This window comes from Gymnodraco acuticeps, unplaced genomic scaffold, assembly GCF_902827175.1.
Source record: "Gymnodraco acuticeps unplaced genomic scaffold, fGymAcu1.1, whole genome shotgun sequence".
Classification (NCBI taxonomy): domain Eukaryota; kingdom Metazoa; phylum Chordata; class Actinopteri; order Perciformes; family Bathydraconidae; genus Gymnodraco; species Gymnodraco acuticeps.
The window spans coordinates 223,364-239,385 of NW_022990365.1; the positions used below are offsets into that span (position 1 = coordinate 223,364).

Below are 16,022 nucleotides of genomic sequence, written 5' to 3' on the forward strand. Positions count from 1 at the left end.
TCCTAGCTTGATCTGTTATCTGTAAACGTTCCCTAAATCTACTAATTTAGGGATAATCCACTGACATCCTTTAATACACATGTTCAATTGAATCAGATGTACTGATAATATCCGCAATATAAATCTTTAAACTTCTTCTTACCTTTAAAAGTCCGTCACGAACGGTCTATTATGCTGCAACTCTACCGCTCTGCTAGCCTTGGCGCTAACTTCCGGGGAACGATTGAGAGGCTCCACGATCCGCCATTGCTGTAAAAAAGTGGTCCATTGGAGTGAACGGAGATGTCATAACTCTTCTATTATACGGCTCTGGTCTGGTGGTTCCACGATTATAGCTCCTCTATTATCGCTCCTCGGTCCTCGGTCCTCCGGCAGAAATAAGGCCATTGGGACGCAAGATGGCGCAGACAAATCAACTTCCGGTGAGACAGAGACCGAGGAGCGAGGAAATGAAAAATAAGAGAAGTGAGTGACGGCCCTTAGCAGTACAGATACATGTGGGCTCACTATTTGGCAAGCAACCGGTCACAGTTGCCCTGTTTATCTCATGTCTTAAAAAAGCTTATTAATGATTTATAAAGTGTTCACAACCTAATTAATTAATTACAAACTATTCATAAACCCTTTATAAGGGTAATCTTATTGTAAAGTGGTACATAAATGTTTATAGATTTTCGAATTAAAACACTGTTGCATATGATGTAATCCATCAATCAATCTATGTTTATTTATTTAGCCCAATATCACAAATGTTACATTTGTCTCAGTGGACTTCACAGTTTGTACAGAATATCAGTATGACAATACGACACCCTGTGTACGGAAGGAGGTGAAGGGAGACCTGGAGAAATCCTTCCTCACTCTGGGTAAAAAACACCACAGTTTTATTATTTTATTCAATGTATGTGAATGTGAGGGTGCACGGGAGAAAGGGGATTTTAAATGAATATCTTTGTAAATGTTTATACATTTTCGAAATAAAACACTGTTGCAAGATGGGAAATTTAGTGGAGTAAATAATATACAATTACACAACAAAAATCAAGAATGCTAATAAGAGGAAACCAAAAGAGACATACAAGGGAAAAAAAACAAATGCTAAAACATGAACAGCCAACACTAACATTACACTAGGGTTAGTGTTGTTGGTGGCTTTATTTTATTTTATATACTTTAATTTTGTTTTATGTTTATTTATGTATCTGTATATTTTTGTAACACCCACATTAAACTATAAACTGACTATTATAAAATAATATGATGTATTATTTTTCAGAATGAGTTCATTCACCTTTGATACTTTAATGTGTGATGCTGTTATGCTAACATCCTATGTTAAGCTTTAAATGGGTTTTCATGTATTTCTACTACTCCAACCAGTGCTTGAATTGGAATGAAAAAGGTGCCAGTACTCTAAAATCAGCAACTTTTTCAAGTCAATTTTATATATACAGCCCACAAACAAGAATTTGGCTACTATAATGCTGGTGGGTTTGTCTCTTTACTACTGTATATTTTAGAAAGGTTCACTGTACTTAACATTTTTTATGATAGGCAGCGGATATGGCTAAAGCTCAGTAAGGTCAATATTAACTGAAAATATAGCAATCAAAGTCTAGATCTTCTGCTGAAGACACATGAAGCAGAGACCTTTCAGGTGAGAGCCCCTCTGGTGGTGTTCAACATTAATGACAAGGAAACAAAGCTCGGGTCAGAAGCATTTTTTATAAAAAGCTTTAACAAAATTAAGTATTTCTGTACATTTTGAATGCAATCTAACTTTCCAACTCAGAAAACGAAAAAGTGCCAAAAGTCTTCTCACATGGCTGAGCTGCTTTGCAATATACTTCACCACTGAAGAATACAAATATGTATAAAGTAAACTATGATGCAATCTAACTTTCCAACTCAGAAAAATGATAAAGAGCATGAACAAAGAACATGTAAAACAAATGCAAAATTTGCACAATCTAAAATGAGAAACTGTAACTGCAAGTAACAAAGTCTGAGCCATGGTAAAGAGTTACATTGAACACCAAGCTGATCAGATAACTCCCTGGTTGGTCTGAAGTCCTTCTATCTCCAGGATCTGTACAAATCGGCACATTATGCCAAAAGTCTTCTCACTGGGTGAGCTGCTTTGCAATATACTTCACATTGTTAGAAAAGGCTCCAGAAGGCCTTGGGGACATCAGTATCAGGGGCTGGAGCTGGACAGGCTCTTTCATCAGCACTTCTCCTTCCCTTTGCCAGCCAGGACCCTCACATACTGTTCCGGATTGAACTGTCCTAGTGATGGTCCATTACATTTAATGAAAACCAGGCTGGACAGTCGGCTGACAGAGAGAGCATTCCTTTTTGCAGTAAGGATATCGTTCATGCAGCTGAATGCCCGCTCACACTCACTAGTGGAGACAGCGATGGTTCGGACCTGCTTTCAGTAGAGGCTCCATGGCAGCAGGTGTACGGGATGCCCTGGTTTCCTTGTATTCGCGAAAGCCCTGAACAGTCTCTCTTCTGTCCACATTCAGCACTTCGCACAAACGTAGCACCTCCACGTCCACATACTGTACGTCTAACTCCTCTTCAGGCCAACTTCCAGGATGGATAACTTTCATGTCCTGGATTAGCTGATTGTCCCGGGCCTCCCGGCCATGTAATGGGATTTCTCTTGTGCTGACATGAGAGGAGGTTGTGGAAGTCATTCTGTGTCTCAGATTCTCTACCATACTGCGGAAAAACTGACCTGCATGAATCTGTACAAGCCTGCCAATCTCACACAGGGCAACACCCTTGAAGGACTTCTCAGCTAGAGCTGTATGAACTGTAGTCATGTGTGGGCCAGGCATGGTGACCATGGATTCAAAAACTCGTATTTCTCGAGTTAAGAGCCTATCTGCTGTAGGCAGTGTCATCTCTCTTTTTTGGAGTTGCCGAGAGAGGTCGCTGAGCTCTGTGAGCGCATCGTACATCAGTCCCAGATTGCTGACAAACGTTGCAGATGTGAGCACATCATCCAGGCCCTTGTACTTTGCTCTGTCTCTGGAATCCCTGCTCGTGTCGTTTGCAGCATTTGTGAAGTGATCATGAAGCACTCGGTAGTTTTCCCAGACTGCTCTGACGCTCCTTTCACTTGAAGCCACCCAGCGGATGGACAAAACACGCCCTATCACCAGGAGACGCTGTCCGACTGCTTGCGCACACTGCGCTAACTGCCTCTGATTTTTGGGGGAGGCATGGAACAAGGAATAGAGTTTGTCAAAAAAGATCTGGAAATGATTGAGCCCTGAGACGTCCTTGACCACATCCCCAACTGCCAGCTCTAGACGATGATTGGAGCAAGTGCCACACAAACAGGCTTGGGAATTTACTACACAACTGGGTAGCAACGCCTGTTCTCTTCCCTAGCATGACTGAAGCCCCATCACATGCAAAAGAAACGAAACACTGACCTAAAAAGTCCTCGTTAAAATCTCTTCCAAGACACTCCATTAACGCCTTTGTGATGTCATCAGCCGTTGTTCCATCCAACTCGATCAGCTCCCAAAAAAACGTTTCGGGCTCAGCATCAGCTAATGCTGAGCGTAGACACACAACAAGCACCGTTTTACCACTAATAGTGGTAGATTCATCGACCAAAACACAGAGTTTTCTTTGGTTTTCTGTAATGTCTTTTGCCATTTTTTTCTTCAGCTCATGAGCTATGTGGTCGATGATTTCGCCACAGGTTTTATTGGAGTGCAAAACCCTGCCCACGTTCAGCCCATTCAGTTTCTGTACATTCAAATCAATTGGCATGTCCGTGAATGGCCGGCTATGTTTGCCAATTTTATATGCCGTTCGAAAAACTCTGATAGTGGTGTCTAATTCAGATTTATGCATAGACTGCACTTGATGTTGAATAGTTTCACGTGAAGCAGATGTAAGGATGTCAGCAGCTTTTACATGGGCTTGTGATTCTTTATGTTCTTTGATTTTTTTTCTCAGGCTAGCTTGTTGTTTGCCCTTGTCAACACCGAAATGAGACACTGCACACTCACCCCATTCAGTTGACAGTTTCCGTCCTTGTCCAGTGTGTATTCCCAACGATTTGACATCTCTGCATATCCGACATCCTAGCTTCTTATCTTTAAGAAGGAGCCATGCATTGGTCTTGCAAAAATATTGCACCTGGTCCGTTGTCCAGCAATCAGGTGCATCGCTTTGCCCGGTGTTGGTGGTGGCAGTTGCGCCAGCAGCAGCTAACCTCTGGAGGAGGCGGAGGAGCTAGTGCTAATGCTAATGCACTAGAACCTGGAGCAGGAGGATCAACCAAAGAAAGCTCCCCATCAGACACAATTTCCAACACAGGCACAGCATTCTCTGTATTTGAAGTTTCTTCCGGCGACAACCGCTGTCTTTTTGCACTTTTATTAATCCACGCTAACATTTTAGAAATGCTAATTTGTGACGTGACTTGCTTTCCTTCTCTCGGGGGCGTGCCTGCTCTGTTCTATCACTCTACATAGCCACCCACTGGGTGGGAGTTGCACTGCATAAACACAACACACGTGCATCTAGGTATGTAAATTGTAAAGCATTAAAACATGGTTTTACTAACAGTTTTCAGTATGTTGTTACTTCGGCATTATTATTATTATTATTTTGAAACGTGTATTACTATTAAATCACGGTCAAATAGGTTAATTTTGACATAGTCGTTTCCACCACAGTATTTACATGGAGAAGATAAGCCCCGCCCCCTCTCCAGCACGTTCTGTTTGAATGACAGGAGTAAACAGCTGACAGCCGCTGTGAAACTCCAGCGGTTAGAGCGATGAGAATGTCCGTTCGGCACCCTCATGACGCATCTACTGAGTACCGGGCGGCTTGTTATATATATATATGGATGTATAATAAGAACGGCGGGAGAGTGTTGAGTACTGGCACGGTGCATGAGTACCGGAGTACCGCCAGCATGCCGGTACTGAGCAAGAAGTGCCGGTACTCCATGGGTCAGAACCAGAAGTGCCGGTACTGCGTACTGGTGAGTACCGGCCCAATTCCAGCACTGACTCCAACTAAAGTAACCAAAGTGCGTGTGCGTGTGTGTGTGTGTGTGTGTGTGTCTGTGTTCTCACTCCCATCCCGTCACATATTGACGGACGGTCAGGGCCCCTCCCCGTCGCTATATTACGTACAGGGTACCCCTTGCCCGTCAGGCTTCTACGGGCAAGGCGTCCCATAGACCTTCATTGCGAACAGCGGACCTCTTGACTGTCAGGCTTCTACGGGCAGGGCGTCCCATAGACCTTCATTGCGGACAGCGGACCCCTTGACCGTCAGGCTTCTACGGGCAGGGCGTCCCATAGACCTTCATAGACCACGTGATCAACAACAATGGCCGACCTTCGTGTTATTCTCGGTGGAAAATGCCTATTTTAAGGTTCATTTGGCCATTAAAATGCGTTTTGATGTCATTTTATGCGAGTAATTAGTTTTTATTTCTGATTATTTGTGCAGTAGATGTACATGATGTTTAGTTTGCTAGTTATGACGAAGATTACTTCATGAATGTGTACACATTCATGGTTGCTAACGTTTTTTTGGTGGAAATGTGTTTTTTCACAGCAAAGTCACCCTCTGTACTTGGACTTATTGGGAGAATCTAAAGGCAAGAACATCCCAAATATTCATTTAGGTCTTTATTTTAGACCTTTAGTGTTGCCGTCTGTGAGGAAAATAAATGGGGCTCAGAGCCTCGTATTTTTAAAATATTTTTTTCCTTCTAATTTGTTATTCTTTTCAAAATAACACACTGCTATTTACTCACCAATAAAACACAATTATCCTTGCTTTTATTTATTGGTTTAATTCCATAATCTCGGGCTTTTTTGGCGTTCGTCAGGAACTGAATTTCAAAATAAAAATAACCGGAAACAGACGTAGGCATTTCGAGCGATTACCCAAGATCCTCAGCTACGCTGATTGGATGTTTTTAGCCGCAATGCATGCTGGGATTTGGTGTTTATATTATATGAAATCCGGAAAACATTTTAAAAGAATAAAATAATACTTAATTCCGAGTGCTCTTGCTTTTCTCTTTGAAAGTCATCACATAACGGCATTGTAATACACGGTTCGGCTGCATTACATATTACAGATCTGCCGTAGTTCTTTATTTATAGAGCCCTGATGAGAAGACCTTTGGAAAAACTGAAGAAATGCCGCCGAAACTGAATACTTGACGTGGATCATAAATATTTCAACAATTAAACAACATCTTCAATTTCTCTTCACACAATACGTCTCCTTGCAGTATCAACACTAATTCGGCTGACTTTTACATTTGATCTAATTCACAGATAGGTTATATTTACACCATAACGGTGCACAGCTGATATAAAAGGACTTGTAGTTTTTAAAGATATTACTGATTTGAATTGGATTGAATTTTGAATGTAAGAATGTAAATACTGAGTCTGAAATAGTATAGCAATATGCTGTAAAATTATGTGAAAGCATGAATAAAACTACACATCTTCAGATGTTGTACATACAAGTGTCCAACACTAATAATACAAAGTTATTATGGCTGTGTGTACCTTGTGTGCACCGCCTAGTGGTTAAAGCACGTTATTGAATTATTGTTTGTATGTGTTATATTTGATTAATATAAATATTAAGAGTACATATACTTTCATAGGGGGAAAGTAGAAGGTCTGTGATAGAAATATAGAATATAAAAAATCAAGAAGATACTCCAAGTGATCTCTACAATAAAACAGTTTAGTGCAGAATGTACAAAGATATTAATAGGAGGAGGTGCAAAACAGAAAAACGAATTAACCTTTATTTAAACATTAAATAACAGATTAAGGTCTTCTTTTAAATAAGAAAAAAACGTTGGGGGTATCTATCTACAGATCAATATTAAGCCTGACAAAGTACTTAACGTCTAATATATTGCTTTCCTGCAATGTTAACTATGTTGAAGCACTTATTTTAACTGATATTATACATATGAATTATACTCTTATGTAGATAGAATAAAAAATGTGCAGAATATGACAGTTTAATGGTGGAGGGACACACATATTGATAGATGTCTTGTAATGCACTGTTGAGGAACCTGTGACCCAAGTTTTGTATTCATTGCATAACTACACCGTAGTTGTGTATATGATATGTCAATAAACCTTTGAAAATCTTGAAATCTTGAAAGGGATGTGCAAAATAGCCATAATATACAGTCTTTAATGAACTATTAGTAGAGAATAACGAGTAATGAATATACTTTATTACTCGTTTCCATTCATGTCAATTGCAGATACATGTTAAGTCTTCTCCAGCACCAACTATCAAATATCTCTCCTGATTGTTGGCACTTGACAATCACCTTACCTGCATTTTACTCAGGTGTAACTAAAGTCTGATTTAAGGGTTGTTTATATTTCACATAATTAATCAGAATCTACAAAGTAACTAAAATAAATGTAGTGGAGTAAAAATACCAGGTTAACCTCTGAATTGTAGTGGAGTAGAATTACAAAGTATCAATGAGCTGTCATGTGGGTATTAATGCTGCGCATTATGGACACAAGCGATTTTCACCCATTTATTAATTATATGTTTTACATTTGATAACACCAATGTGTTTAATACTGGCAACTTCTAATTGTGGGAAAAACGAAAACGTTCAGTAGAGACGTCCCATAGAACATTTAAAATCGTTCTGTGTGACACAAAAAAAAGGGGATAATCGCGTTGGTGAACACGATTCAATAGATTACATTTCGTGACTATAACACGAAATGCCATGAGACTGGGTTGGGTACAGCCACTCCCCTGAACCCCGTTTCCCTGCCGACCCCCCGCCCCCCCTCCCCTATGCAAGCCCCTCCCTCTGAACCCAGGGCTCGCTACAATACTATATACTGTATACACAAACTATCCAAAAACGCCTTTACACTTTGGAGCTTGTTTATTCATCTGTAAGCAACTGCCAGCTAGGTCTCTCAGTCACTCACTCCTGATCGTTCACTGCGCAGTGACAGCTGCTATACGGGCTATATGGGCTGCATCACTGGCTGATGTGTGAAAGTGAAACTATCTGATAGATAGAACATAGGTAGCCTATCAAAACGGCCCAGCCCAGCGGGGTGTGGACCACACCCCTCCAGGGAGTGGCCGGCACACTTACAAATGTGGGCCGGTAGGATTTAGGCAAAATAAAAAAAAATGTTTTTTTAATTTATTTAAATGTTTGGCACTCCGGCCCACGCACAGCACCGGCCCACCGGGAAAACTCCCGGTATTCCCAATGGCCAGTCCGCCCCTCACTCACTTTAGTCCTCCGGTTTATTGATCAATGCTACTTCCTGTCCTCGTCTCTTTTTCTGTCAGCCCAGCCTGAATTTTTTATTTAGCTGCTTTACCTTATTGAGTGTTTCTTTAATGCATTGTTAGGTGTTCTTTAGTGTCTTGAAAGACTGCTCCAAATATAAAATGTATTGTTATTATTATTTATGAGTCAGATGTTTACTCTCTGACTCATGGCATATATTGAGTCCTATCAGTATCTGAAGGAGAGAAGGTTTACAACCTTTCTTTATGCATATTAAGAAGTAAGAAAGGGGTCATCTCTTAACCCAGCTGATGAAGAGAGCCTCAGCTAATCTTCATACAACAGGGCGCCCAAACCCCAAGGCCTAATAACTGCTGACTGTGCAGACTATCCAGTTTAATTCTCTATTACACTTTTATCAGTGATTGTGTTTCTATACGGATCCACCATCTGAGACCAGTCTACCGCACACTACATTATTCATAAACGGTATATTACTTAAAATAAGCTGTATGTCCAGTTTGAATGAGGATCTTCTAACACAGCAAATATAACTCTTATTTTCTGTATTTGTTTTAAAATCCTCCTCTTTGCTCCACAGAGTTCATCAGCAGAGATCAGAGGGTCCTGGTGGTCAGTCTGCCCAGCAGCTTCAAACTCACCTGGACTCCATATTTATGGTGAGTGTGTGGCTCCCTCCAGTGAAAAACACAAGGAACAATATCTTGAGTAACCCTAACCCCGTTGCATTTTACAACGGAGAGGGGAATCGAGACCTCCCCTCCTCCGTCAAAAAAATGCATTCATGTTTTTCAAGCTACCATCTGCACGAAATCGGAAACCCGGTTTTTGAGAGGACTCAGAAAAAAAACGTCTGTTTCACATCATGGAGGAATGCATCCGCTCCATGAGTGCTTTGGCTCGGATACAATTGTTGCATGGAGACCCCCCGGTATGATTCTTCCCAAACTTTAAGTTTTTGAACTGGTCTCTGGAGGAATGCAAGGGGAGTTGTCAGGGAATTATGAGACTCTATTTTGGGATACAATTTCTCCATTTTCACCCCTTTCCTCTGGTTCTCCCAAAAGATAACAGAGTTTTTCCTGACTCTAGAGAAATGCAAGGGGAGTTGACAGGGGACTCTTTCGGGCTCATGATGCACTATTTTCGGATACTTTTTTTCAGTTTCAGCCCTTTTCCATGGATGAATTGAAACTTATTTTGTTTACATTTTAGTCAATTTGACCCAGTTCTGGTACCCTGGAGGATAGGACGGAGAGATGACAGACTCTCTGGCTGCCTCACAAGTCACTATTGTCGGACACTTTCTTTGCTTTACCCCGGTTCTATCACTCTTTCCTCCTTTGACCATACAACGTGTTTCCTGCTGGGGTACTGCCTGGTTCCGGGGCACCCCAAACCCTCTCATGGTCGGGGCACCATGAATTGATGCATCGGACCCAATGTTGCCATCACCAGCCCCGCGTTGGTGCGGAGGTGGGAACATTTAACCCGGTGGTAACCCAAGTCCTCCCTTGGTCCGTGTACCAGGCATTGAAGCATCGGACCCATGGTTGCAATCACCGGTTACGCTAACGCGTATAAATGGAGAAACATAAAATAATTTAAATACAATTCACTGTGTCTGTTTCAGTAAGGATGTCATCCGATTGCCCGGTGTGCAGACTCTTCTATCTGGCTTTGAACAAGCACCTTAAGCACAAACAAGCAGTGCGGAACTTGGAGGAAAGAGGCATCATTCTTAAAATGGCGAGTGGCCGAATAAATGTTCGGACCAAACCCTGTCCCATCACAGGGTGTTCGTATGCTGGGAAGAAACTGGACCGTCATGTGACTCATGGCCACCCTGAGTTCTCCCGAGATGAAGCACATCAGGTCCTGGCAAGGCTGAAGCATAGTGTGGCCCTGCAGTTGCTCCATGACCTCAGACAGACTAATCCCATCATTAGAATGGCTACATCATTGGATATAGACAATGAGGAGGAATACCCGGTGCACCCTCTACCCTTCTCCCCACATACTGAGTGTGACGAAGAGGACTGCAGGCAGGTGATGCTGGAAAATATGGCATTGAGGGCTCAGAAGGATGCCCTCATTGATGAGGTGAAGACCCTGCGCTCCAGGCTGAAAAAGGGGCTAATACCCAGGAAGCAGAGTGCCACTGCTGCTGTGCTTGAGGAAGAGGAAGAATGTATACGATTTAAGGGCCTGGCAATCTCAAGTACCTCCGGCATAAACACAGTAGCCTCCGGCAGCAATACCCCTCTCAAGACCCCGGTCAAGACTCTCATGCGGTCCCCAGCAGCCTCCGGTAGTGAGACCCCTCTCAAGACCCCGGTTAAGACTCTCATGCGGTCCCCAGCAGCCTCCCGTAGTGAGACCCCTCTCAAGACCCCGGTCAAGACTGTCATGCGGTCCCCAGCAGCCTCCTGTAATGAGGACTGGCCCTCTCCCCCAAATCACTGGTCCACTGGGAAGGGACGGGGGAATACCATGCGTGAAATCACGTTGCCTCAAAGCATGGAGACGTACATTCAGACATACAGACATCATTGTGAGGGTGTCGCACCGACAGTAAAACGGAAAGAAAATTGTCTGTCCAATGTCAGCCGGATAAAGAACTTCCTTGTATTCATGGCCCATGGTGTTAACCGGCTGTCAGATTGGCTGTTCCTAAACAACACGAAGAGGGTCCGTGGCTGGAGCGAGTATATTGTAAAGTCGGGCCGAGCAGTCACAACATCGCTGTTGTTCCTGAAGAATGTGAACCATCTCCTGAGGTACTTGTCTGAGTCAAAGCTCCGGGGGTGCAGGCTCACCCAGTCTGATATGACCCACATCATCAGAGAGGTGACAGCCAACATGAACAACTTGAAAAAGTCTGTCACTGTCCACCAGTTCAAGATGAAGAGGAACAAGCTAGATCGTCTGCCGAGCCAGGCGGAGCTTCTCGCCATCATGGCGGCCGCTGAGAAGCGCATCCCTGATCTCCTTGACCTGATGGCTTGCAATCCGACCTCAATCACCCAGTACCTGCTATATGGCTATCTAACCCTCCATTGGAGCCTCCTGTATGGCCACCGTCCGGGTGTGTACGCAAACATGACCAACACTGAGGTCTTTGAGGCGGACAGAAGGGGCACTGCTGAGAGCTACATCATCCACGTGCAGGATCAGCAGACGGCCAAGACATTTGGCGAAGCACAGCTAGTGCTTACAGTGAAGGAGTTTAGCTGGGTCATGCGGTGGATGGGGATAAAAGAGGACTTGTCGGGTCCTCAGAATGAATTCTTCCTTTTCACAACGGGGAAGCATGCCTCCAGGAACCTTGAAGAGGGCTTGGGCTGATGCTGGGCTAGAAACAGCCGTCACCTTCACAATCCTGCGCACTGCCCTGGCTGACAATATCAAGCATCACCAAGATCCAGATAGCAGGTCGATTCTCGCCAGGTTTATGTGTCACGACGTAAGCACTGCAGACCGGTTCTACGCGAATACGCCTGGAATAAAGGAGGGATTGAAGATCCGCTCCATGTTCAGGGCGGCAGCAGCTGCAGCAGCATCATCATCGGAAGGAGTTCTACCACCGTCAGATACCTCCGAAGAGGGCTCAGGGGCGGAGAGCAGCGATACCTCTTCTTCAGGGCCGGTTGATACTCCTGATGAGGGGGTAGGGGCCGTGGACTCAGCCTTTTTTCCCCGGTGCACCGTACAAGTTAGACGGCTAATATGGCCCCCGGGCCCCCGCTAATCATGTTTTTATTATGTTTATTATTGTGTATACTGTTTTTGTAAAAATCGTGTGATAATTAAATAAATAATAAAACATTAATATAACCTTGAAGATTCCAGGTGCCAAGTGCCAGGTATCAGACTATTTAAACAAAGTTTACCCAGGATTCAGACACCTTCCCTGGCTTGTAAAATGCGGTGATGCACCCTGGAGGTATCAGACTATTTTAAACACTTATTCCTGGGTTTTAGCCTGTCATTTTGCACGATATCATTTAACATTGACCCTCTCCTGAAAATGGACATATTCTGTGCATTTCAAGGAGAGGTTCAATGTTAAATGATCTCTTCCAGACGTTTAAAAACACTTTTCCCGACCATTTAAACATTATTTCTGGCTTGTAAAGTGCAGTGATGAGCCCTGGTAGTATCAGACTATTTAAAGGGTTACCAGGAGCATGAGAATATCCTCCACAGAAGGGGTGGTGGTGCTGTGAAGAAGGCCAAATATGGATGCTGATGGGCTGACAGAAAAGCACCACAAAAATCCACCACCTTTAAGTGTTACCAGTGGCATGAGGTTCTGTAGGGTGTGATCATCTGGGTTTAGTCCGTGGGGGAGTAGTTAAGTCCGGGGGCCCGGGGACTCACGGTGTGCAAGGTTATGGAGGTGTCCTTGTCAGGGACACATGCTGAGGTCATTAGTCCGCCCTTTGGGGCTCTTTGAGGGGCCACAGAGAGGTGCAATTACTGGTCTCTCTCCTGGAGGTGTGAAATAAGCAGAGTGCCCATGTGAGGGAGACATGCTGGAGGTCTGTTGTCCGTCCTTTGGTGGTCTGTGAGGGGCCACAGAGAGGTGGTTTTCGCGGTCTCTCTCCTGGAGGTGTGAAATAACCTAAGTGCCCAAGTAATGGAGGCATGCTGGAGATCATTAGTCCGTCTTTTGGGGCTCTTGGAGCAGCCAAATTGGCCATCATAAGATGCATCACCACATATGATGCATGGCGCAGCACATGTGCTGCAGAGTCAACCTCAACAGCCTGACTCTTCCGCACAGAATGCATTATTTTCGGATACTTTTTGTTCATGTTCCCCCGCTTTCTCCTGGTTCTCACTCCAAATGTGACTCTGGAGGAATGCAAGGGGAGTTGATAGGGGACTCTACCCGCGTTGTGAGGCACTATTTTTGGATACATTTTCTCATTTTCACCCCTTTTCTCTGGTTCTCAAAAAAATTACTCTGACAAATTTTGACTCTGGAGGAATGCAAGGGGAATTAGGTCTGTCACTTTGGGTAACCGCACCACTGTCGGACGTCTCCCGAGAGTGGACGTCCATTGCCTCTAAATTGGGTTATGGTTAGGCATGTGTTGGTTATGGTTAAGGTTAGGATAAGTCTCCAGGAAATGCATGTAAGTCAATGTAATGTCCCCTGAAGTGATGTATACATGGTGTGTGTGTGTGTGTGCGTGCGTGTGTGTGTGTGTGTGTGTGTGTGTGTGTGTGTGTGGTGTGTGTGTGTGTGTGTGTGTGTGTGTGTGTGTGTGTGTGTGTGTGTGTGTGTGTGTGTGTGTGTGTGTGTGTGTGTGTGTTGTGTGTGTGTGTGTGTGTGTGTGTGTTGTGTGTGTGGTTAAAACACATCAGCCACACCGCTCTTTAGCCTTTCTAATGATTCTGAAGGTAAACACAGTGAAAGGCGGTGCGTGAAAGGCGGTGCGTGAAAGGCACTGCGCGCTCGTCTTCTCAGAGGCTGAGTTAACCCTCCCGCTGCCTCCTGGTGCTGCAGAGATTTCATGAAGTAAAGGAGGTTTTCTTTCTATAAAATAGCTGTGGGCAGCAGATACTGTGAGAGTCACAGACATGAATACATAGATCAAGGCTCCTGTTTTGCCAATCCGGTGGTTTAAACAAATATAGCTCTACACCCCTGGCCGAAATGTCCTTAAAATGAAGTCCGAGTTCGACATTTTAATTATTTAATTAATTCACTATACCTTTCCAACTCCTCATGCAGTTGACTGTTACAGGTCTATACAGGTTCATGGTACAATGTATAAGCTTCACATCGAGAGACTGAAACTGTGTTTTCCTTTACCGTTCTGTTTTAATTTCACAATAAAGTTAATAGTCATATTATGTTTGATATTATTATGTTTTATTAACGACACCACTGTTTTTTAACCCGCGCCTCCTAGTGGTTAAAGCACGTTATTGAATTTAGTTGTTGAATACGTTTTATTTGATGAAAACATTTAAATATTAAGAGTAGCCTACATACAAAATTGAAAATAGCAAGAAGATACTGTAGAGATCTCTACAATAAAACAGTTTAGTGCAGGAAGTCCAAAGACATTAACAGGAGGATGCAAAACAGACAAACTGATAAGGCTTTATTTAAACATTAAAGAATATTTTAAGTTAAGGTCTTCTTTTGAATAAGAAAAAAACGTTGGGGTTATCCAGAGATAAATATGAAGTCTGACAAAGTACTTAACGTCCAATATATTGCATAGTTTATTTTGGCACTTGACAATCACCTTCCCTGAATTTGACTCAGGTGTAACTAAAGTCTGATTTAAGGGTTGTTTATATTTCACATCATTAATCAGAATCTGCAAAGTAACTCAAATAAATGTAGTGGAGTACAAATACCAGGTTAACCTCTGAATTGGAGTAGAACAAAGTAGTATGCTGCTGTAACAAAAACATTTCCCAACTTGGGATCAATAAAGTATCTTATCTTATCTTAAGATGATCGATGGCTTCTGCCATATTTGCAACATTTGCAAAGTGCATGTTTCAGGCTTATCAATGAACAACAGGAGGGGTCACAGACATAAGACCAGCTGCTAAATAAAGCTATTCTGACCTTAGCTGTCATGTGGGTATATTCATTCACCCATTTATTAATTATATGTTTTAAATGTGATAACACCACTGTGTTTCGTATCCCCTAAACCTCCAGGGTGTACACAGTTTAATACTGGCAACTTCTGATTGTGGGAAATACGAAAATGTCTTATATTTATTTTCAGCACTGTAGCCAGGCTGACAGAGAGCCACAGCTCGATTGAGCCTTCTATTCCCATCGCACTCAGTAGTAATGACTTTATGTGCTTTTTTAACGATAAAATTGTTACTCTTAGAAACAAAATTAATGACCTCTTGCCTTTGACCAGTATAGTGTTATCAACAGCTCCCGGAAACGTAAGTTCTAATATTACACTAGATAGTAAACTAGAATGCTTTTCAGCCATAAACCTTGAACAATTAAATTCAATGATTCTCTCTTCTAAACCATCAACGTGTATGTTAGACCCAATTCCAACTAAGCTGTTGAAGGAAGTTTTTCCATTAATTAGCACTTATTTATTAAATATTATGAATATGTCTTTATTATCAGGCTATGTTCCACAATCATTCAAAGTAGCAGTGATAAAACCGCTTCTTAAAAAGCACAACCTCGATCCAGAGGTTTTAGCCAATTATAGACCTATTTCCAATCTTCCGTTCCTCTCAAAAATTCTTGAGAAAGCGGTCGCAAAACAGTTGTGTGATTACTTAAAAAACAATGATTTATTTGAAGCTTTTCAGTCTGGCTTTAGAACACATCATAGCACAGAGACAGCTCTGGTTAAAGTCACAAATGACATTCTAATAGCCTCTGACAAGGGACGTGTCTCTATTCTTGTTTTGCTCGATCTCAGTGCTGCATTTGATACTATCGACCATGATATCTTATTGCAAAGACTAGAGCACTTAGTTGGCATACAGGGAACTGCTTTAGACTGGTTTAGGTCCTATCTATCTGAACGCTCTCAGTTTGTACGTGTCAATGGTGAATCTTCCACGCAAACCAAAGTTAGCCATGGAGTGCCACAGGGCTCAGTGTTCGGACCTATTTTGTTCACATTATATATGCTTCCGTTAGGCAATATTATAA

General features: G+C 42.7%; 2 protein-coding genes across 2 annotated transcripts in view; one reads left to right on the forward strand and one right to left on the reverse strand.

The window, feature by feature from the left end:
- The window catches only part of LOC117551382 (protein NLRC3-like), a 143,422-nt gene that overhangs the window by 96,622 nt on the left and 30,778 nt on the right, over nucleotides 1-16,022 (reverse strand). The gene's annotated exons all lie outside the window — the stretch shown is intronic.
- Nucleotides 8,932-16,022, forward strand: part of LOC117551378 (NLR family CARD domain-containing protein 3-like) — a 79,214-nt gene continuing 72,123 nt past the window's right edge. The window contains exon 1 of the mRNA XM_034224245.1: nucleotides 8,932-9,006. Coding sequence (XP_034080136.1) covers nucleotides 9,004-9,006 — 3 coding nt within the window. The 5' untranslated portion in view covers nucleotides 8,932-9,003. The remainder of the gene's footprint in view (nucleotides 9,007-16,022) is intronic.